Source organism: Artemia franciscana, chromosome 7 (assembly GCF_032884065.1).
Source record: "Artemia franciscana chromosome 7, ASM3288406v1, whole genome shotgun sequence".
NCBI classification, from domain to species: Eukaryota; Metazoa; Arthropoda; class Branchiopoda; order Anostraca; family Artemiidae; genus Artemia; species Artemia franciscana.
Genome location: NC_088869.1, coordinates 35,828,097 through 35,851,871, shown reverse-complemented (window position 1 = coordinate 35,851,871; position 23,775 = coordinate 35,828,097). Strand labels below are relative to the sequence as shown.

The 23,775-nt window shown below is 34.9% G+C and overlaps 1 protein-coding gene across 50 annotated transcripts in view; it reads left to right on the top strand.

Moving 5' to 3' along the window:
• LOC136029210 (cell adhesion molecule Dscam1-like) overlaps positions 1-23,775 on the top strand; it is a 204,323-nt gene that overhangs the window by 51,490 nt on the left and 129,058 nt on the right. For 23 of the 50 annotated variants that reach the window (XM_065707368.1, XM_065707405.1, XM_065707366.1 and 20 more), the window contains exons 4-5: positions 844-1,017; positions 19,557-19,706. In XM_065707368.1, the coding sequence (XP_065563440.1) occupies positions 844-1,017; positions 19,557-19,706 (324 nt within the window). Of the gene's footprint in view, positions 1-843; positions 1,018-1,184; positions 1,350-1,413; positions 1,576-2,905; positions 3,071-4,155; positions 4,318-4,551; positions 4,717-4,834; positions 5,000-5,116; positions 5,279-7,403; positions 7,566-19,556; positions 19,707-23,775 lie in introns of all 50 variants that reach the window. The other 27 variants (XM_065707378.1, XM_065707386.1, XM_065707409.1 and 24 more) reach the window with 8 other exon arrangements.

Sequence of the window (23,775 nt, the reverse complement as noted above, 5' to 3'; positions counted from 1 at the left end):
GGCCTAAGGCCCAAACCGCTTGTCTTAGCGGGCAAAGGGATTGTTTTTAACATCACTCTTTTTCTTAGTTGTACACATAATTTTGCCTTTGAACAAGTCTATATGTATAAAGAAGGTAAAAAGGAAATGAGGGGAAAATACCCAAACTGTCAATGGTGAGTTAAGCAGGAAAAGGGAAGCCAAAGGATGCTGTGACGGCTAATTTTTCGAACAAAGTCCGGTCTTCCGCGTGAGGGCCGAAGGTCCGAGTTCTCAAGTAAAGGGACAGTCAATGTACAGGGGCTGAATTATCGAGGGATACGAATTCATTTTTTTTTATGGAAAAAAACCTCGCTCGCGACGCGGGCTTTTTCCTAGTCAAGAGGTCGGCGAAGTTGTCCCTTTGGTTGGTTAAATATGAAATAAAAAAAAGCTAATTCCTTAACCTGTTATTTCAAACAGCGGCCCCAACCTGTCACGCGTGCACCCCTAGGGGTATTTTTTTTTTTTAGCTAATCGAGGTTACACACAGACTCAAAAAAATATTGACAGGACTTAAACTCGAACTATCTATGCCAAGCTAACTTCATTTATTCTATACCAACATTGTTTTCATAGAGTCATAGTCACTATGTGTTTTTCTGTCCTTAATCTTTTCCGTTTAGTTTCGCTTTTTATTTTTACTAAACCGTGGAAACGCCCAATGGAAAAATAGGATTAAAAGTCGTATTGCACTGAAGTTTTCTCAAGGGGTGTACGTCAGAGCCGATAGTGAAAAAAAAGAAGGAAATTAGGATCTGATGATCTAAAATCTAAGAATTCAAGTTTGCAATTTTCATTAATTTATTCGTCTTCCCTTTTTAGTGGTTTCACAGGATTACGACGTTGATGTAAACAAGGAGTATGTCATTCGGGGCAATAGCGCTATTGTAAAGTGTTTATACCCTTCTTTCGTAGCTGAGTTTCTTGTGGTTGACAGTTGGATTTCTGAAACAGAAACAGAATTCCGAGAGGTTTATCTTGCGTCAACTAATCACGGTAGCGTACACATGCTTATTCTTTTCTAGCAAGACTACCCTTTTTCACGCAACCTCTAATCATGACTTTGTTTCAGCTAAATAAACGACGAGGTCGTAAACTAGACATATATATTATTTATTCTAATGCCAGTTTTTACCCGTCATAATTTTGCCTTGTATTTCTAGTTGTAAACCAGGATTTTGAAGTGGATGTAAATAAAGAGCATGTAATTCTTGGAAACGCAGGAATCTTCAAATGTAATATTCCTTCATTTGTCGCCGATTTTGTGACTGTAGATTCGTGGTTGTCGGATATCGGTGAAGTATTTATTCATCAAAATGGAAGCTTTGGTAATCATAATTAACGTCCTTCTCCCCTGTTTCGTCATTGCTATTTTTAGTCTTCCCTTTCTAGCTGTAATGCAGGAATATCAATCCGATGTGGCCGTGGAGCATGTCATTCTTGGCAATGCAGCAATAATTAAGTGTATGATACCTTCGTTTGTTGCTGATTTTGTATCAGTGGACGGATGGCAGACGGACGATGACGAACATTTTAAATTTCAAAATAAGTTGGGTAAATTGCTTAATAGATTGTTTTATAGACCTTGGGCCTTATCCTACCATTTATTTGAAGTCTTGATAGGTGGATCAAGTTTCAAGAAGACTGTTGACTCTAAAAGAAATGTGTCTATCCTGTGTGCCAGATGTTAGCAGTGAACAGTGAGACTTTTGTGATTGCTTGACATTCAGAGTGATTTCTAAAGCAATGTCATTCTTGTCGATGAGTTTCAAGGAGGAAAGCTATTTGTCCGTGTAAATTATGAAAAAAAAAGACTAATCATAAACTAAGTGATTAAGAGCGTTTTGTCATTGTTGACAAAACAAACTAGCTGCTATGTAGACTTGAGAAAAAATTACATATTTTTGATATATATATATATATATATATATATATATATATATATATATATATATATATATATATATATATATATATATATATATATATATATATATATATATATATATATATATATATATATATATATATATATATACGTTTCCTCTGATCGTGAATATTTTATAAGATTGTTGTTAATTCCACCTTACTCTGGCATGTGAAATTGATTTATCACTTCGACTGTATGAGTAAAAATTATGTTTGCGAGGGGACTGGAGCTAGTTGTTTTGGTTGTATCCACATTCTACCAGATTAAAAACTGGTGTTTGTACATCCTGTTTTTGTATGGATTACCCGCATCTTAACATCGAAAGTTACAGTCTACTACTCCTGCTTGGTTTTTGAAACATTGGACCCTGTTATTTTATATTCACTAATGATGTCCGGTACCAGCATTATCTTCTGGATCTGAACCTGTTTAAAGGTTGCAGGGTATGTGTGACGGTTCTTCAAGTAACGTACATCCTGTTTGTTTTCTTTATCTTTATGAGCTGACAAGAGCAAAAAGGGTAAAGAATAAGATTTACGATGATTTTTCTAGTACGGCTCACACTTCCTTATGATGTATTCAAATCCAAGAAAAAATAAACGGTTGTAAGAAGTGCATTGTAAGAGGCATTGAATCTAAAAAGACGTTGCTAAAACATCGCAAATTAGGTACATCCACGTTTTGTTTACAAGTAGGCCATATTGTTTAAGATTATGTTATGATTGATTCTCTCATTGGCAATTCCTTTCAGTGGCAGATCCTAATGTTTAATTTACACTTTTTTGAAGGTCTGAAATATTATGCAAATTAGTCTTGGCTTGTAAGGGACGCCTGCATTTTAAGCCAAATTAAAAGTTCTAATGGTCTTCTATGGATTCATTTTGTACATTAAAATAAGTTTTTTGGTTTTATTTTAAGCTGTTTTGCACTCTCAGTGACGAGTATCTTTTTTAGTGGTGAAGCAACTCTATCAAGCTGATGTTGGAATAGAGTATATCATACGAGGAAATGCAGCCATTCTAAAATGTAGCTACCCAAGTTTCGTCGCCGACTTTATCATTGTCGAATCATGGCAAACGGACGAGGGCGATGTTTTTGTACCGAACGAGGGCGGATATGGTAGGACAAAGCTATATCCCAAACAAGTATCTCAATATCTTTACCGAAACTGAATTTCTATACTTATTAAGTATGCTAGAATATAGTATTTTAGGGCAAGGGACACAGTGTTTGTGCAAAAGAATTGGAAAAGGAGTTGCAAAGAATATGGTATTGTGCGTCTTGACTCAAGTAAATTGAAAAGCAGTTTCCTATGTGTTCTTTTTTATTCTGCGTTGAAGGTAAATGTGACTTCTTCCCGCTTTCTACCAGTAAGGACATGTTTTCTCTCCTCCATAATTCTTTGAAATTCACTTGTGGTTTTTGTGGCTAGCAGGTTTTGCATAGGTCTTTTTAATCTTTTACCGACTGATTGGATTGAAATATTTGTTTATTATGACTACTGCTTCGGTCGGTAATTCTTTGTTCTTTTACCGATGTTGCTAATTCCTTTGGCAGTCCTGGTGACAAGTATATATTTTTCAAGTCGCCTCTTACAGTGGCACCATTGGCTCTTAGTAATGGATTTCCTCTTTGAAAGTAGGCTTGATCTATTTTGTTGGCCTAATATGTTTTCTTCTTGCGATCTTTGTTGTATGGAGTTATCTACTGCTGAAACGGATGGAATATTTTTTTGGAAGAAAAGTCGAAATGGGAAGGCTGTTAACAATTATTTTGTATCTGAATCACTTGCCCAATGACACATTCTTTATCAGCATTGGAGAAAAAAAAAATACCACTAATATTGCTGCTGCCCTTTCAGAATCACATTGTTCTGTTCATGAAATCTAAAGAAAAACCAGATATTAAAAGCGTATTAAAATAAGATTAATTATTTTAAATTTTTTAGCTGTGGAACAATCATACATAATCGAAGTGAATAACGAGCATGTTATTAGAGGCAATGCGGCCATATTGAAGTGTGTTATTCCGTCTTTTTTGGCAGATTTCTTAGCTGTTAAGACGTGGTCGATTGAAGGCGCTCTTATAGAAGAGATATCAATTGGCTCTTTTGACTTTGGTAAAGTTAAGAACTATTTCCTTTTGTATTTTGCTGTCTAGAAATTCATCGCTGTCGGTTTTTAAGGTATTTGTTCTTTTTCCAGTTGTGGCCCAAGAATACTCGGCTGAGGTGATGGCAGAGCATGTGATACGAGGAAATGCAGCAATTCTTAAATGTTTTATTCCTTCTTTTGTCTCGGACTTCGTTGGTGTTGAATCGTGGGTTGCAGATGATGGATATACGTACTTTCCATCAAATGATTTCGGTAAAAATCACCATTGCTGTTGATTATCTCCCTGGCGTAAAAAAAGCAGATTTTTCAATTTTGTACAAAATCATACTCTTCATCAATTTGTAAGAATCAGTGAAGAGCAGCTAATAAGTCATCCAACGGGCTACTCACTACCCACCGTTCCTACTCAAAGCATTCCTTTTGTTTTGTTATTACGACCAGATAGTAGCATGTTAGAGTTGTTAATAGAAGATAATTGTCTTTCAGTTGTTTCACAAGACTATCATACTGAAGCTGGCAATGAATTTGTAATACGTGGAAACTCTGCGATAATTAAGTGTCAAATTCCCAGCTTTATGTCTGAATTCGTTGAAGTAGAGAACTGGATTGATAGTGATGGAAACCTTTATATCCATTCATCTTCAGTGCACGGTAATAAAGACAATTATTTCAGTTTTGAAGAGAGTTCTTTATTTTAAAGAACATTTAAAAAGAAATTATTGCATATTTATGCCGATGTCAATTTCCATTTTTTTTCTTTTTATTCTAGCGGTATCTCAAGACTACGAAACTGAGACCCACAATGAGTACGTGATAAGAGGTAACGCTGCCCTGTTGAAGTGTGGGATCCCCAGCTACATTGCCGATTTTATTGATGTGGAATCGTGGCATGATAGTGATGGAATTGTTTATACATATTCGACATTAGAAAATGGTATGGGGCGACGCAAAATAAATTTATTCTTGTTGCTTTCACATTTGAACTGAATTGTTAGAATATGTGCTAGATTCAAATTATTGAAATCCCAACAATAGTGATCTTTTCTTTTAGTGGTTTCCCAAGATTACCTGGTGCGAGTAATTGATGAAGTCGTATTGATTGGAAATTCTGCTATTCTTAAATGCTTGTTTCCAAGTTATGCTGGAGATTTCATCGTTTTACAATCGTGGGAGGATTCAGATGGATTCTTATACAAGATTGATGACAATAACGGTAATTTTAGAAGATGGTGTAGATACCGAGCTGTACCGTAAAAGTGCTTCTGTTATACGATTTTGTTGTGGATGTTACATAGTTAACATGAATATTTCGAGAAGGAATAGTTATGTGTATTCAAGCGCCTTCTGTGAAATTTGTTATGCAGAAAGAATGTATCAACTGTGTTAGATGAGATAGGTGCCGTCTCACTCGTTCTTTTATCCTATCAAAGAAGAATTTATTGGGTCAATATTCGATTGAAATTGAAAAAACTCAAGGAAATATCTGTCTTTTTGTGTTTTTCCTGTGTTGGCAGACATATTTTTGTCTCTTTGTCTTTCATTGGAATTTGTGTTATTTAAAGTGAAAGATCATCCACAGTTTATTATGTTCAGTGCATTAAGTGTTGATAAAAGTTCTGAGAAATGATGCCGAAACCTTCTAGTCCATTTTCTGTGAGAAAAAACAAGACCTACTTGCTGTTCCTGTGTTCTACATTCAACGGCTTTCACTCATCCTTTTTTGCTTGCATTTCGTGGATCGATGTTAAAAACTTAGCCCGTTTTAGACACAACTATGTTGAAATCTATTGTGCAGTTAAAGGCACATAAGTTCATAAAACAAAGGATGCTAGTTATTTTTGTCAGGCATTGGGGAAACAATTTTAGAATAAACTCATCCTAAATTTCGATTCTCCTAATGTGGCTGGTAAGCTGGCATTGTTGCACCAAGATCTGTGCATGTCTGCTCGTTCGAAATTTAAACCTTTCCAAGGGCTTTTATAATTTAGAATCGGTTGATTGTTGTTATGAGTTTATTTGCTTATCATTCCTTACTGGGCTGTACCTACCGCTGTAACCATGATAGGGGCAATAGAGGACTAGCATCTTTTATTTGATTTTTGAAACCTCACATTCTCTGATATTAAAGTAAGTTTTTCTTTTAAAGTTTTTCCCCCCTCCAAACTATCCCCCCCTCAGAAGGAAATCACTCTATATGTTCCGGACTATGGTCATTGGCCCATCCTAAAGATCTATTACGCCTTACAAAGCCAATATCGTGACTCAAATCTTGTTCGATTTTTGTGTTTCTAGTTTGTGCAGGGGCGTTGACTTACGAAAATGTAGGAGACGTTGTAATTTTTCAATGCAAATATAAAAAAGTGCTTCCATGGAAATATCAAAAAAGGTATTTTCCAAATCTAGATGAGGCAAAAGCCCCCTCATCAGTTAACGCCCCTGATTTCTTAATCAACTCACTGTTTTTTTAAGACCATTTGCTTTACACTTATGATTTTCCCAATGTTCATCAAATAGCCACGGCGTTGCTTATCGTTTTGGGGCCTCAAATTGAATATCATTAGATTTCTATTAGAACTGGTTTCGTTTACCTGTTCTTTGAAAGATGGTCGACGTTAAAGATTTGTTTACATCAACGTAAACTTTGAAGACGAGCTTAGAATTTGAGAAAAAAAAAACAATTTGATTTTCCTTAATAATTATAAAATTATTGGCTGTAGGAATAGAGTTAAGATCATAACGGAACATAGTCTACCAAGTGGCACGGTATTTTTACCTTTAAACCGATACTTCCTTCTTTACGAACGCACAGTGGATTGGCAAAACTCACTAGCAATAACCGGGTCATGGTGTAGACAATTATCCCTGAAACATCATACTCTGTACTAGCCAGTGAATCTTTGACTTTATGAGAATACGCCAGGCGAAGAGAAACGATAGTTTACTAGTGAGCCAAGGAAACAAATTTTCTGTTTGATTTGGGAGGGCTGCAAAATCGAAATGACTGCCTTGGTTTCTGTTTGCCTTTTATAGAAGAGGGAACTTACAAATTAAAACAACGCTATTCTGGAAGTGAATTTAAGCAGGATCTACTGTGAATGAATTTAGACGTCTTCGGATTACTGTTTTATCGGAGTTTTCCCTTTATAATGGAGTAGGTCACTATAGAAATTCATTCAGAACTAATAATAGTGGCATTATTTGGCTTCATTATGTTTAAGGTTTTACTTAGAGGAAGAAAAAGGCAATATTATAGAATGAACTAGTTCTGTTACGGAGATAATTTACCTAAACATCTCCCTTTTTAATCTGATAGTCATTGTGGTATCAACTTCTTTTAGTCGTTTATCAGCCGTTCGAAGTGAGAGTCTATGACGAATTTGTTATTCGTGGGAATCCTGTCATTTTAAAGTGCAACTTCCCAAGTTATGTTTCTGAATTTTTAATTGTGGAAGGATGGTCTTCAAGTGACGGAGAAGAATTGCAGTTTTCAGATTTTCCCGGTACCGTATGCTTTAAATTTGAACTCTAGCCTTGGCATTATACATTTAGCTATTGCCTGTTGGTTAGTTAAAATCATGCTGAGAAACCTCTTAGGTGGATGTATTTTCTTAAAAATTGGTAGCTAAATAGCTAATTCTAGACTTTACGATTGCTTTTTTTTTTACCACAGCTGTTCTTCTGTTAAATAGTCTTTAATAGGTCACTAGTGATCACAGAAAAGAAGAAAACTTTAAACGACTACCATATGAAGAAAAGAAGACTATTCTATCCACAACCCTGATATGGTTGTAGCCTGTTATTCTTTTGAAGAATTATACATCAGTCTTTACATTCTCATGAGCCCCCCCCCTTTCCTCTTAAGTTTCTTCAATATCTTTAAATTACTTATGCTGCATTAAAGCCCTGTAATAGCCTAGTATAGAAACTCCTAATACTGAATTCTGTACTAGCATTTGCTTTTATTATAAACCCTTTTTTTCTTCCCTTACAGTAGGCTTTTCAGTACCAAAGATCGTTTGAACGCAGTGGCACCCTGTATCTAAGATGAGAATTTGCTCTCTAAGTGCTTTAATAGAAGCTGAAAAAGATTACTAGTTATTGACACTTGGGTTCGGGGCTACGCACTTTACTAGCGAAAAAAAAAAGCTTAAGTGGCCTTGGCAAAACACAGCCGAGACAAAGTTTCTATAACTGGATGTCACACAGTTCTTAGTAACGAACTGCAAGTAAAGAGTGAACCGTTTCTATGGTAACCAAAACGCTAAAAAAAATAATCTAGTAACTGCATATACATCAGAAGAATCTTTTTTCCTGTGGTAATTTCTGAGCATTTTAAATCATTAAGTTTGAAGCTACCATTCAAAATTTATTAGCAGAAGCATAATTTCTGAAAAGGGGAGAAAACCACCAAGAGATGTGTGATTTTGGTCAAAATTAACAAAATAAGATAAAAAAAACCCATTAAATTCAGCATATGCTGAAGCCGATGAGCACATGTTTCAAGTCCCAGTTTTCAAAAATACAAAATATCGTATTTTTACAGAGAACAAATGTTAATTTGTTTTGTGTTGGGAGGGGGTTCAGGGGTAAGCACATCGAACCGACGATTGTAATATATAGGAAAAGGACTATTTGAACGGAGAACGGAAAAGTTGTTTTAAGTAACGAAACAGATCGCGTCACAGAAAAGTGGCCGTTTGTGCCATTTTGTGGTACAAAACAATAAACTAGGCCCAAGAATTGAATAAATACTATCGAGTGAACGTTCTGAAATAACCCATCGCTTTAAAACTACCAAAATTTGCTTCTGCACCCTCCCATATTCAGAGGTCTTAACGTCGCCTGATGGTGCGTTCATCCTTCAAGATCAATGAATTCATAGCAATGTAAACGATTATCATAGATAATTATTTTAAAAGTTCCATTTTACTGAATTAATTCATTTGAAGCTTTATGCACAGTAATGTTTTGTTGTGCACCCACTATTGGGGGAAGGTTAGAAGCTTTTTGCCTGGTTAGGGGGAGCCTATGCCACAAATGTAAATCTATTTATGACCCCGATCATTAAACTGTCAGTAAAAGGCCTTTCAGGTAAATATAAAGGTGGGAGGGCAGATACATTACCCAATAGCCCCCCTTCGTTCTGAATTATATATTCGAACTATGCCTGTAAGATTGGTGATGTGGACTTACAGTCCCTCTGTGATTGCATTATATTGTAAGTGTAATCGTAAAAAGTTAAATTTATATCCATATATGCGCAAAGAATAGAGGAGTGGTGATTTATACCCTAAAATTAAGATTTATCCACAGAACTAACTTGTAAAAGTGTGAAAGCTATGAAAGCAAGAAACATCATTTTCTCATGGATGGAGACTTGACCCTCTTAGAAATATTTTGAAGGTTGCACTTTTAGGGTTCATTATAAATCTTATTGCTGACAAAAATTTTGGCTTGAACATATGAAGCAGGGTTTAAAGAGTTTACATCCCTCCTTCCTCTTTAAGAGAGTCTGTATCAGACGTTTCACTCAAATGAACCGTAAAGAATGCGTGAATGTTTCCCTATGCAAATACCAATTTTTGCGGAAATATGGCCAAAATATTATCAATAAAAAATTCTGAGATAGCCAATTACCAAACGTTATTTGAATAACCTTCCCCTTTTATAGGCTATTGGTCTGCACCGTGACACTCTCCTCCCAAAACAGAGGTTATTTAGTATGACTAACAGTTACAGGATGTTCCATGGTTGCGTGCCAGCTATTAGGGATGTTTTTTTATAGAATTGCGTATGTTGTAGGTGGGAGGGGGGTCCATGCAGTCTCAAGTTTCAACGTTGTTATGCTCATTGGTTTTTATGGCACTTGGTATTAACCAAGTGACATATAGCAATCGCAAATTCTATCGGTCTGTCGGTTGGTCTGTCGGTCCCGGTTTTGCTACTTTAGGCACTTCCAGGTAAGCTAGGACGATGAAATTTGGCAGGCGTATCAGGGACTGGACCAGATTAAATTAGAAATAGTCGTTTTCCCGATTTGACCATCTGAGGGGAGTGGGGGGCCGGTTAATTCGGAAAAAATAGAAAATTGAAGTATTTTTAACTTGCGAACGGTTGATCAGATCCTAATGAAATTTGATGTTTGGAAGGATATCGTGTCTCAGAGCTGTTCTTTAAATCCCGACAGGATCTGATGACATTGAGGGGGGGATTTGGGAGGGGAAACCTAAAATCTTGGAAAACACTTAGAGTGGTGGGATCGGAATGAAACTTGGTGGAAAAAATAAACACAAGTCCTAGATACATGATTGACATAACCGGAACGGATCCGCTCTCTTTGGGGTAGTTGGGGAGGGGGTTAATTCTGAAAAAAACTAGAAAAAATGAGGTACTTTTAACTTACGATCGGGTGATCGGATCTCAATGAAATTTGATATTTAGAAGGATATCTTGTCTCAAAGCTCTTATTATAAATCCTGACGGGATCTGGTGACATTGGGGGGAGTTTGGGGTGGGGGAACCTAAAATCATGGAAAACGCTTAGATTGGAGGGATCGGGATGAAAATTGATGGGAAAAATAAGCAGAAGTCTTAGATACGTGATTTACATAATGAGAACGAATCCGCTCTATTGGAAGGGGGGGGGGGGTTAATTCTGAAAAATTAGAAAAATGTATTTTTAACTTACGAAGGAGTGATCGGATCTTCATGAAACTTCATATTTAGAAGGAGCTCGTAACTCAGATCTCTTATTTTAAATCTCAACCGGATCCAGCGTCATTGGGGGGGGGGGGATCTTAGAAGATTGGGGGGGGGAGAGAGATCAGGATGAAACTGGATGGGAAGAATAAAAACCTGTCTAAGATACTTGACTGACATAACCGGACCGGATCTGCTCTCTTTGGTGGAGTTGGGGGGGGGGTAATTTTGAAAATTGAGGTATATGTAACTTACGAAAGGGTGACCAGATCTTAATGACATTTGATATTTAGAAGGATCTTGTGCTTTAAAGCTCTAATTTTAAATTTCGACCAGATCCTGTGACATTGAGGGGAGTTGGAGGGGGAAACCGGAATTCTTGGAAAAATTTGTAAATTGGGGTATTTTTATCTTACGAATAGGTGATCGGATCTAGGTGATGAAATTTTATATTTAGAAGGAATTCATGTCTCAGAGCTCCTATTTTAAATCCCAAAGAGATCTTTTGACATTGGGGGGAGTTGGAGGGGGAAATCTTGGAAAACACTTGGAGTGGAGGAATCGGGATGAAGCTTGGTGGATAGAATAAGCAAATGTTCTTGATACGTGATTGACGTAACCGTAGTGGATTCGCTCTCTTTGGGGGTGTTGGGGGGAGGGGTTCAGTGATTTGGCGAGTTTGGTGCTTCTGGACGTGCTAAGACGAGGAAAATTGGTAGGCGTGTCAGGGAGCTGCACAAATTTACTTGATAAAGTCGTTTTCCCAGATTCGACCATCTGGGGGCTAAAGGGAGAGGAAAAATTAGGTATTTATAACTTACGAGTGGGTGATCGGATCTTACTGAATTTTGATATTTAGAAGGACATCGTGACTCAGAGCTCTTATTTTAAATCCTGACCGGCATTAAGCCTCTGATTTTCCTTTTAAATCAATTTATTGATTCTTATAATTTTGTTAGAGCTCATACCATATGAGCTCTTGGCTCTTAGCTCTTCTTGCCTCGTCACAAGTGCCATATGAGCTCTTAGCTCTTGTTTATTCAATTAGAAACATTCATTTTGCGGGCTTTGCGAATATTGAAGCTTCAGAAAAGAATTTTAAAGCCATGGTCTCGGAGATTTAACGAACAATTTCTTTCATTTGATTTTTTTTAAGTTGCGTTTACTCAAGACGGACGTTCTACATTTCCTCCTAAGACTATAAGATCATAGAAATCCTTTCAGCTGATATTCCATTATGTTAGGTAATTCTCGGTTTGAGATTAAATATTTCTTGAGCTGTGTTTTTATTAAGGAAATTGATTAAGTTAGATTTGTTTTACTTCAAATTCAAGTGGCTTGTTATCACTAACACGATATGTTCACTCAAGAAACTTCAAATGATTGTATCAGGACATTTTCCATCGGCGTCCGACTATTGGAAAAAATTTCAGGTGGAGTTATATCCACATGCTGGGATGTTTTAATGGGCTTTTCGTAGTATTTTTGGATGGGTTCTCAGACGCTTCTTGACGTCAAATTTGTCATACAGCTTTCTGTTTCTCCATGTTCGTATGTATGGCTTTAACCAAAAAAAGAAACTAATCTATTCCATCATTATGCAATCATAAAAACTTGTGACACCAGAAACACAAGCAGTTGTTGTTTTCCGATGACTCATACTTTTTGAAACTCTGCTTTAGAACTAGAGACGTACAGTTTTGAATCTCTTGTCTGGAGTAGCAATCTATTAAAACACGACATATCGATCCCTGTTTGATGTATGAACTGCATTGGGAACTGAAATATGAGGAAATTCTTTCCCCTGAAATTTATTGAAAGTTCTCCATTCTTTTACTCTCCCATAAAACCTGTTAAACGGCGAGGAACAATGAGGATTGCAGTAACAATTGAAATGTGCGTATACACTGGTTTTGGAATTTATGGATATACCTGATTTACCCACCCACTTAGGGAAATCCACATAAACATAATATTCTTTTGGGGGATATTTGAAGGTGCTCAAATTTGAAAAAAATATATTCGAAAATTGTATGATAAAACGGGGGATACTCGAAAAATTTAAAAAGGGAGAGGCCCTTGGTCCGAAGCCCTCCCCGTGGTTCCTGTGGACATAATTACCATTGCAAGTTGTAGAAATTACCCAAGGCTAATCTGAAGGGTACCTTTGGAACAATTGTAAGTTTCGACCATAGGATATTTTTATGTTGGTTTTACCCTTTCTTCTTCTGGAAGAAATATTCTGATATGCCTCATAATATTATGGATATCTCGTCTGTGATTGAGGCATAATTATAAAGGAATATTTTAATTGTTTAACCATTTTTTAGTTTAATGTCCCAAAATTAAGCAAAAGTTTCATTCAGATAACTATTCCGAGCTCAATTTACTAAAAGCTAGTTTATATTAAAAAGAATTTAGTAAGATATTTAACCGTAGTTTGTTAACTTTAGTACTTAGCACCTCAAAAGTTCATTTTGGATATATTTCACTTTGAAACCAAGAAATGCGTAAAATACAGGTAATGTCTAGCCCATAGCTAGACATTACCTATATTATTATTAATATAGCTATGTCCCAGCTCTGTCTATATTAGACAGAGCTGTCAGGGCTAAACTGGGTCCTTGGGGAAAATTTTCAGTATGTCTTTTGGGTAGAATGATTATAGCAGTCAATGTTTTAAATGTAGTATTACCTCTCAATGCTCTCTGACGTAAGGATGTCCGTCACCCTAAACTTGTATCAACAATTTTCAGCATTGAGTTACTGAATATTTACTGAACTTCTTTGGTTCTATATTTTGCTCAATTTAGTTCTTAAATGAACGGAACTTTTTCTCATTATATGTAGATAGCTCTAATAAAACACACGTTTGTTCCGTTTGCTCATTTACCGCCTGATTGTTAACCATAATAACTCAGCACCGGTGCAGGCATTTCAAACTTTCAATCCTCTTAGAGGTCTTTGCGTGTCAATTCTATAGAAAAGCGTCTTTCATATGTTCATTAGAAAAGGCTCCTTGTAATCCCTATTTTTGATAAAAATAATTATTTCCCATTACGTTTTCCTTGAAGCATTTTGGATATTCCTTTTTGTAAGATTGCCGAGCTCGAATAGAATCCTCCCCTTTGTTGTTGATTTTGGATGATCTTCGCTTGATCATATAGGAAGAGAAACAGCAAAATCTCATTTCTCTCTTGGAAGTGAGCCGAGGAAAGAGTATTTATTTGGAGAATCTGGTAACAGCCGCCTATTGGGAATGATTTGTCAATTCCGGTATGTAAGTGTGTGTTAAGCCGTCTCACCATTATCTTCAGATACGGCCAAATAGGAACGTAAATGTTTCAACAAAATTGTAGACTAATATTCTAGACGTCAAGAATAAAGGAAAAAAATAGAACTTACTGATAACTGGCTATTACTTTTTTTATTTAATATTTTGAGGGGGGCTCTTTCAAGAAACCTCCAAGAAAGCCAGGAGTATTAACATGATTCTCTTGTTTATTTTTCGCTTTTGTCTTGTGCAAGCAGTGAAAAGGGAGAAAAATACCGAAAAGGGAGAAAGATACTCTTGTTATTCTATAACTTATCCACTGATTGAATTTATCATCCCGGACTGATGTACTTTGTGGGGTCTATGGTATTCGAAAGGTTTTAGTGTGGATCACAGCGAGGAATGAATTTTACAATTTTGTAAAAGTTTCTATCACTGTCATCTGTGGCAACGCAGGGATATCTCCTGCTTTTCTGGTGTTTTTACTACTTCCATTTGGCCTTTAACCCGTCATCGGTTTTCAATCTCTTCCTTTCCTCCTACCTTTTTCAGGGACTTAGTATGTTTATTAAACTTCTTTTCCAATACCAATCTTGAGTTTGCTAAAAACTCTGTCAATGACACATCTGGCAGACGTGTGGGGCTTTAAAATTGTTCTTTCAGTTTGGTAGGGTTCTCAGCCATCCGTTTCATAATCGTATTCAGATGACTCAATCCAGTTTTCCCCCACTTGTCTTCTTATACCTGAAGTTGGTAAACATCGACGACTGCAATGCATTATTACGGGCGACCACAGCTTTACCATCTACGCGTGCGCCAAGTTCAGAGCTTCGTACCAAAAGTTTTCACAACTGTATTTTTTATCTAAGCTGTGCGGGCGACAGGCACAAGCTATAAGGAAAGGTTTTGCATATCTCAACATTGAGAAACGCGCAAAGGAGACCTAATTCAAAATAAGTTAGTCACTGCAATAAGAATTTTCAGATATGTACCATACATGCCTCAAGAATTATAGGCGGAATTTGAATAATATGACTGCTTGTTTTCTACAATTTTCACGTTCAGTTTCATTTTCTGTAATTGCAATAACATAATAAGGACATTCATTTCGAGGAACCATCGCACTTACTGCTTTATTTCCCAAGAGACTTGCTATCACATTGGGGTTGCGATGCTGCTGTTGAATAGGGTACTAAGTGTGCCGCAATCTTTTTTGATGTAATTTGTTCTAGGTTTACCCATTTTCGTCGTGTTTTTGCTCTGCGATCATGCTTTCAAGTCACTTGTATGCTGGTTGTACTTTTGTGGTTACAAAAATTTTATTTGTTATTGAGGCAAGACAATATTTTCTGAAGTTATATTACAGTACAATACTCCATAGACCTTATCATGCATTGTTCTGAATTTTCTTGATCTTATTTCTTAGTTTGACGTTGTGGAAGAATTTGGGTAAAAATTGTCTCTTTTACTATTTTGGTAACTTTTGATTATCTTCAAAACAGCTGTCTCAGAAGTAGGATTTCACAGACGCAGACTTAATCTAGTTGCATTAAAAAGTTAAAAATATGCGTCCTTCGCCTCTTTTGTTCCCTATTATATATTCTCGCGTCCAAGAGTAGCCTTCACCCCCCCCCATTGGTCTGAAAAACTCCCGTAAAAATGAAAAATATGGGGGGAGAGGTTACTTTTCGTGTTTTGATCAATTCGCCTGCCCGAAGTAATATCTGCTGACTCCTTTCCCCTACACAGTGATGGACCTACATGCACCTATGCTTTCCACAAAAACTGTCTATTTTTCTTTGGTCTTATCGCCTGCACACTTTCCTTGTTTTTCTGTTTCAGTTATTTTTCTATATTTTGTTAAATTCTATATAGATACAGATTACTTAGGACTATTGTGAGATAAAGAAGGCAATATTTCGGTCATATCAAGAGAGTATACTATGGTTTCTTTCATATTGAAGTTCAAATTGTCTTTCAAACTGTCAAATCGAAGTGACTTAAAAGTTTCAAATTGAAACTGTTGAAACAGTTTACTTCTTCCAAAACTAAGGATTGAAAGAACCAAGTGCACCTGTAACATGTTGTGATTAAGGAGGTGCTATTTACTAAAGTGATTAATGTGACCATCATAGTGTGAAAGTGTTGACATCTTTTGGAGTTGTGTTTTTGTGGTCAAGCAGTGCAGTAATCAGTGAATAAAAAGCTTTTGCGTGTGAAAGAAAGCTAAAATACTTTCACAGATCGAGTGACGCACTTTTTTTCCGTCTCTTGCCTTTTCATTTTTTTTATATTTCTATAATGGTCATTATTTTGTGATTATTTACTTACCCTAGGCTAGATGAGAATGTGAATAGATTTAGGTTTAGGTGGGCACCAAAAGTGTGAAGAAAGAAAGAAAGAAAGAAAGAAAGAAAGAAAGAAAGAGAGAGAGAGAGAGAGAGAGAGAGAGAGAGAGAGAGAGAGAGAGAGAGAGAGAGAGAGAGAGAGAGAGAGAGAGAAGTTGTTACATGATTAGGCTAATGTTTAAGACTGGATACCATACCTTTTTTTTCGTTTTTGGTTTTGCACTTTTTGTTTTTTCGGTGTTTATTGTGGCGATAACTTGTGTCTCGTGTGGCACCGCAACTCTTCAAGTCTCTTCAATCCCAAAAGTGAAATTTGTAAAAAAATACAAACTTATTTTTAAAACTATTTATTCGGTTGTTCGGGTTTTGAAGTCGTTATTTTCAACTTTTGTTGCTACAAAATTTCTTGAAATCTAGCCTCCGTTTAATTCTAAGTGTTATTGCAGTACATAAAAAACTTGTCTAAATTTAGTCGAATTAAAAGATTATAAGTCGGCGTACGATTAAGATGTAAAACCGTTTTGTCAGAATAGTAAAAAATGACCCACGACGTTTAAAAATTTTTATATAGTACGACTCCTTTGCATTGTTTCTAATTGATAATTCTAATTGAGCGCCAAATTTTTTTTTTGTAAAATCTTCTTTTTTTCAGGAGAATCACCTTCTCCTGGTAAGGTACTCAACTGTGGACTCCAGTGACGGTTCTGGCCTCTCTTGCGCCAATAGCAAAATCTTGAATAGCACCCCCCTTGTCTCCCAAAAATTTTCATTTGTTACCAAAATTTTAATACAAATATCAGAAAAAAGCATTGAAAATAATTAATTTTGGTCTGCTTTCTTTTATTCTTGAGGAATAGGGGTTAAGATATGGGAAAAGTAAAATTTGGATTCAACTTGCTTGTACTTACTGCCAACTGCGCCTTCACTTCACTCTAATAAAAATGAAAATCAAAATATAGGAAATGATCATAACCGTTAAATTATTTATTTTGTATTTTCGTCCCTAAAATTCCTGCGCCTGGGGCGATTTCTCCCTCTTCTCCCTCCCTAAAACCGCCTTTGCGGGCCTCGGTTTGGTTACTGGGGTTAGACAAAGCATTGTTTGTGTTTTGAAGATTATTAGTACTAAAATAATGGATTACAGTTAAAATATCTGAAAGTCTTTATGAAAAACTATCATAATGAAAATCGAAATTATTTTGTGCTTTAAAACATTTCAGATAATATTTAGATAGCCAGAATTGAGTTCTTCGGAAGGTATCGAATCAAGTTTTTATCTTACGACTGCTTCAAAAATCAAAAGAATATTAAAATGTACAAAGGTCAAAGACTTTCTGTTCATTTGGCTCTAGTTTTTGTTTTAAGTTTACGTGTAAAGATTTGAGATTTCAATAAAAGTTCCTAGTTGTTATTTTCCTTATATTCGTCATTGTTTAAAAATCAAATGGCAGTGGAGAAAGCAAATCAATCGAAAAAATTAAAAAGATAAATATGAATTAATGATGACGGGAGCATGTATGTAAGTATAAGAGCCTTTTTCTAAAACTCTGACTATTCTTCGATGGTTAACATAATTTTCAATACTATCCGCCTAATTTGTCTATTTTTATTCTTTTGAACTTTTTTTTTCATAGACCCCTTCTTCGAAATAAACTTCTGTGTATTTACCGTGGCAAGAATCACAGGCGAAAAAAATAAATATAAGGCGTTTTGGAACAAAATAGTAAAAATTACAAAGAAAGCACAGTTGGTTACGAATTTGATGCATTTTTTTGGACAGAAGAATACTTTCAACTTTTCAAATACATTTTTTTTCAAAATAAGCAAATATCGGTTGATGTATTCTAGTTTTTAGTATGGTATTCCGGTCATAGGCTAAGACAACTATGTAAGGTACTCTGCAACTCTACAGCGTTGTAAGGAAACTTTGAAAATAAAAAGTAGCAACAATATCTAATGATATGACTTATCATTTATTTGTTTTGCGTGCAATAAAAAAAAAATTGATTTCTACCGTAGAATTTCTTTTAGCATCTGCCTCAGAGATGTTGCAAGTACCTTAGCAATATAGCATCATGGATTCGAGCAATACTTTAGTTAAGTTAGACTAAAACTTTACTAAATGAAACACATTTTATTTGAGTCTTAAAGTATTCAACTAGTTCATCAAAAGGAATTTTGACCCCCCTAAAGTAGTGAGAAAATGGAACATATTTTTGTCACTATTTTTATAAATTATTTTTCTCTCGATAAAAATTAAAATTTAAATGTAAGCCCTGCCAGTTTTGGCAATGCACGACTCCACTGGAAAGAGGCAGAATATAGACCAAAACCGTAAATGCAACGTTCCTACATTTTATAAAACCCACTAAGGATATTATAGTGCGATAGATCATGTAGCCCTTTTCAACCACTTATCTATGACATCCAAGAAAAATCTAAAGCTTTTATTGAAAAAGTTACGAATTATGCTAAATAGAAAGTTTATATTTGACATAACTGCTGCAAAAGAATTAGCTTGTAGGAAAGTAATGCACTTTCTCGCCATTTCCATATTATGTTTGGTTTTATCATCATTTTCTGCAATGGTAAATTTTGGGGCAAGTTATAGAGAACGCCATTATTGCTGCTGACGAATTTTTGGTTCCAACTATAAAAGAAATATTTCACAGAAAACTAATTTAATTGTTATTACCTATTTTTACATCTTCGTAATTAAATGTATATGGTTGAGACCATACAGTGCTAATTCGTTAGACTCAGCATCAATTTTAACTTGATATAGTTATATAGTTTAATTTAATGAACATTTATTTGCTTTGAAAGCACATTCGAAACTATGATGCTAGCTTATAGTCAACCTTTAAGTTTATTTTATTATACAGTCAGAATAGTACAGCTTGCTTTAAAAAATCAGGTTAAGGCCTCTCAAAATCAAATTATATTTAAAAAAGATCTAGCCAGATATTGTTTTTATGCATAATAAATCTTAGTTCAAGTAAAAATATCTTTCCATCCGAGGAAAAAAAATATGTTATAATCAATTAACTCACTGGATCAGCAATATATAATTAAAGGCAATTTAAATCCTTCTAATGTAGTTTGATTTTCAAAGGCCTTAGTTAAGTTCCATAGCTATGGGCTTTTAATATTACTCATTTTTTATTTAGACAGTAAATATTTGGTGCTGCCTTCGGGTGAATTGCACATTCGTGATGTTACCCCAGAAGATGGATTTAAGACTTTTCGCTGCAGAACGAAACACAGATTGACTGGGGAGACAAAGCTAAGTGCAACGGCTGGAAGACTAGTTATTACTGGTAAGTTTTTTTGTAGCCTAAAATAATACCTACTTTATAAAATAAAACATATTCAAGATTTAATATATTCAGTCTTAAAACCAGGAAAATGAGAAGCTAAATAATGTCATCCGATTCCTTGAACAAAGTGCTTGGCCAATTAAATGTACGAAACTTTGAAATTTTAAGAAACAGTAAATTTTGAAACGGATAAACATAATAGATCTGACTGTTGCGTAGATATCCTTATAAAAAAAACTTGAGGATAAAGCTGAAAAAAAGTATTTTGTAATTTGTTTGACAATTAGTTGTAATGGTGAAAAATGAAATTGCACTAATAAAACCATGAATATCATGAATAGATAAAGGTTCAAATGGGGATAAGTCCCTTTATTATACATTGAAAACAGATACAACAGTTTGGATATTCCGATCATATGTATTTCTGCTGATGACGATTGCTGTACACGTGATCTAAATATCCAGACTTGTGCATCTATTTTCACAGTTTAATAAATGGAATTGTTCAATCCCCATTTGAACGTTTATTTTTCGTCATGGAAAGGCAGTGTGGTCTGGGAAAAAGTGCTTAATTTGAGGTATTACGTCGAAAATGCTAATAAAATCATTTGTCGAATAGCTTATATAGTCTGGTTTGATTGTGATGCCCCTTTTCAGTAAACTTGCAAGTAGCAAAAGCAACACTCAAAACACTGCTAGAAAATCATAAAAAAATGTTTTTTTTTTAATTGATTTCCCACTAAAAATATTTTCTCTATAATAGAAGTGTCTTATTAATTGTAAGAGTATCAAGTATCTATCAAGTAATATTTAATGATAAATTAGTAAGCCGGTCTGATGTATGGGTAGAAAGACACTTTTTCTAGAAAGACACTTTTTAAGAAAAGAAGCACAACATAATAGCAGTTCTAAAACATTAATAAAAGTAATAAACATATTTTTTTCAGCTAGCCTCACTAATTTCTTGGCTCTACGAACTATCTTTCATATTTTAGCCTTAAAAACCATAAATAAAAACAAGCAAAATATAATTGAATTTTTTTCCTCTTGATAGTGAATGTAACTAAAAGAAATCAAGTGGATAATTTTAAAGAATGTACACAGGACATCGTAATTCCCAATCTTTATTTTATATTTGGTTGTGTGAGTTTCTACTTAAACCACTAAAAAAACAGCAATCATTTTCACTTACCTTGATACTTTAAATCTAATAGCGGCAAGCTTATCTGAATAATTGCGTTGAAATTGGGCCAAATTTGTGGGCTCACATTTGTAAATACAGAAGTAAATTATTTTAAAAATAAAGGAAATTATGTGCCAAACATTGGGGTGAAGTAACCAAGAGTATACAGAGGATAGAACAATGGATAGATTTTTTTAGCTTGACTATATTTCTTTTATTGTTTTATTATTACCCTTCTTTCTGAACACTATTATGTTGATTTTATTAGATGGGAAATTACATTTTCTATAGGATTTTGATTCAAAATTGAGTGTATATTTGTGGTATCTGCTGGTTTGCACTTATCATTTTTGCAGGGTTTTCCCTGTTCTATTGAAATATAAATTGCTAAGCTAGTCTATTAGATACCTTTTAAAATTAGGAGGAATGATTCCTATACAAAACAAATAACAATATAACACAACAAGTTTCGGAGTTGCTTTACTAATAAATTGGTTTTATGAAATATATTTAGAACCCTAATTCTCAAAAGAATGGTTTTAAAGTAGGCTATATTATATTCTGAAATTAATAAAATATAATAGACGAATATGTGTTAATATGTAAAATGTCGATGGAAAATCAAGATTTTCTTTGTCCAAAGAATTTATCACTGGATAATTTGAAAGATAGTGGCCTAAAACTTCCCTCTTTTTCTAATTTTTACCTAATCTCCTTAAGAAAAATGAGCTGACAGCCCACCTCCCCACTCCCAAAATATTGGACCTGTGTGCAGACATGGCTCTGGATAAATAAAAAGTTTGATCTATGGTAAATAAACTGAGCTTGACAACACAATATTACAATTTAGATTTAAAACGTTTATTCACGGAATGTTTACTTTGCTTTGATAGGAAGTAATTTTTTTTTTTGAGTTCCTGATTAAAAGTTAATTCGAATTTCCGAAAAATATATTGTCTGCCTCGTTTTGCTTATAGCTTGAACGATTGGATTTTAACTTCCAAAAATGATTAATCCATTGTTTTAGTTTCTTTATGGTGTTGGCTTTGACTTTTTAGCTAAAATGAAAATTCTTAGAGAAAAGGATGTTTGTTACTTTAAGTCTGGGTATAACTACATAGTTGCTTTTTCACACATTCCGCATAGGCCCATGCTCAAGAACAAAACTTTAGAAGCATCCGAAAACAAGTCAGAGTTGAGCCATAAAAATAGAAGAAAATAAATCTTCGATAAAGTAGTCTGATTTCAAAATTTCAGCTTCCTAAAAAGCCTCCTAACTTGTGTATATTGAAGGTCATCTATTACTTGGCTATTACTGCTTTTTGTTTGTTTTTACAATGATCCTTTTTATTTATTTTATTCCTTGTTTTCCACTTTTTGAATCTACTTTATAATGGCATATATGTTTTCATTTCAAACTGTAGACTAACTAGGCTAAATATATTTAAATCAGTGCTGCCCATATTTCCCTGGTCATGGTCCCCTTGATTCTGAAGAGAATAGTTTTTGTCCACCCCCCTTAATTATTGTCGTTGTTACGAGTTGCATTTAACCGTACTGTTGCTATTGATCCATTTAGTTACTAAATAAATTTTGTGAAACTATCCGTATGAAAATGTCTTGCCTCTAAGACGGATATGAACCTCTTCTCCCTTTATTATGGCAGCGCTGATTTAAAGTGCAACCTATTATTTTCCTCACATTTTTCAGGATGAGTCATAAACTGTTATTTTGTTTTAGAGCAGTACTGACTTTCCTCAACTTATCAACTTCAATAAGCTATTTATTATTATATATAGTGTATTAATGTTCTTACTTTTATTATCGTGATCAGCTTTCTGTAGCCTGGTAACTATAAAAGAAGAAATTTTTGAAAAAAAAAACTATATGGGATCCTGGAATGTTGAAGAAAAGTTCCTCTGAACTTTGTGAAGTTCTCTGTTGTTTTTTAGAAGAAAAATGAAAGAATTTGCTTTCTAGCCTGCTAAAGAGTATAGACAAAAAGGGAACCAAGACTATCTTAACTCCGAAAGTAAACTTTTTAGAGATAATTTAATGTCAAGGTCCTATAGCGTGGAATTATCTCTTCAAGTCTTGAGATCGAAGATTATGTAAATTTTCTAGATTGCTATGAAATAACTCTGGGAAAGGCGAATCTGGAAATCCCAAATTCTGATTTTTTTTTTCAAATTTATTTACGGTTTTGATTGAGTTATCGTAAATTTTGTCAATTGTAACAAGTCTAGCTTCCATCTGACATATGTGGGAGAAGGGGGAGGGGAGGTTCGGAATTCGGTACCTTTTATATCTACCAAATACCTAGGATGGGTGTAATAGTTGAAACTAGTATACTAGTTATTTCAACTAAAAACCCGACCCGGCAAGTATGGAGGTGAGAAGGGGAAGGGTCCTTAAATTCTCGTCATCGTCACCAGATTTTGCAGTAGAATCTCAAACAAAACATAATGAGAAGCAAGAATGGAATAAATCCCCTAGTATTATGCTTCTTGGGTGTGTACCTGACCTTTACAATGGAAGGGAAGGAGAGTGTCTCTCTATTCTTGTCATCATGACGTCATCAGAACGTGTTACCGGGTTTGAATTGACTTAAAATGTCCTACTTTTGATTGTCCTATTATTGCTTTCGTTGTCCTACTTTTGCTTTGGAGGATATAGAGCTGATCTTTACTACCTGGGTATAGGGCAGAGGAATGGAGATTTTGATAATCTAACATGTGCCAGAACGGATTTTAAACAAAATGTAGTGAAGAGTGAGACATGGTTTCCATGTTGTAGCCTTTAGGGAGGAAATATGCTCAAACTTTAGGATGGGGGGGGATCCGAAACTATTGTTATCAGAACATCTAACGGAAGAGGCTCTTCAAT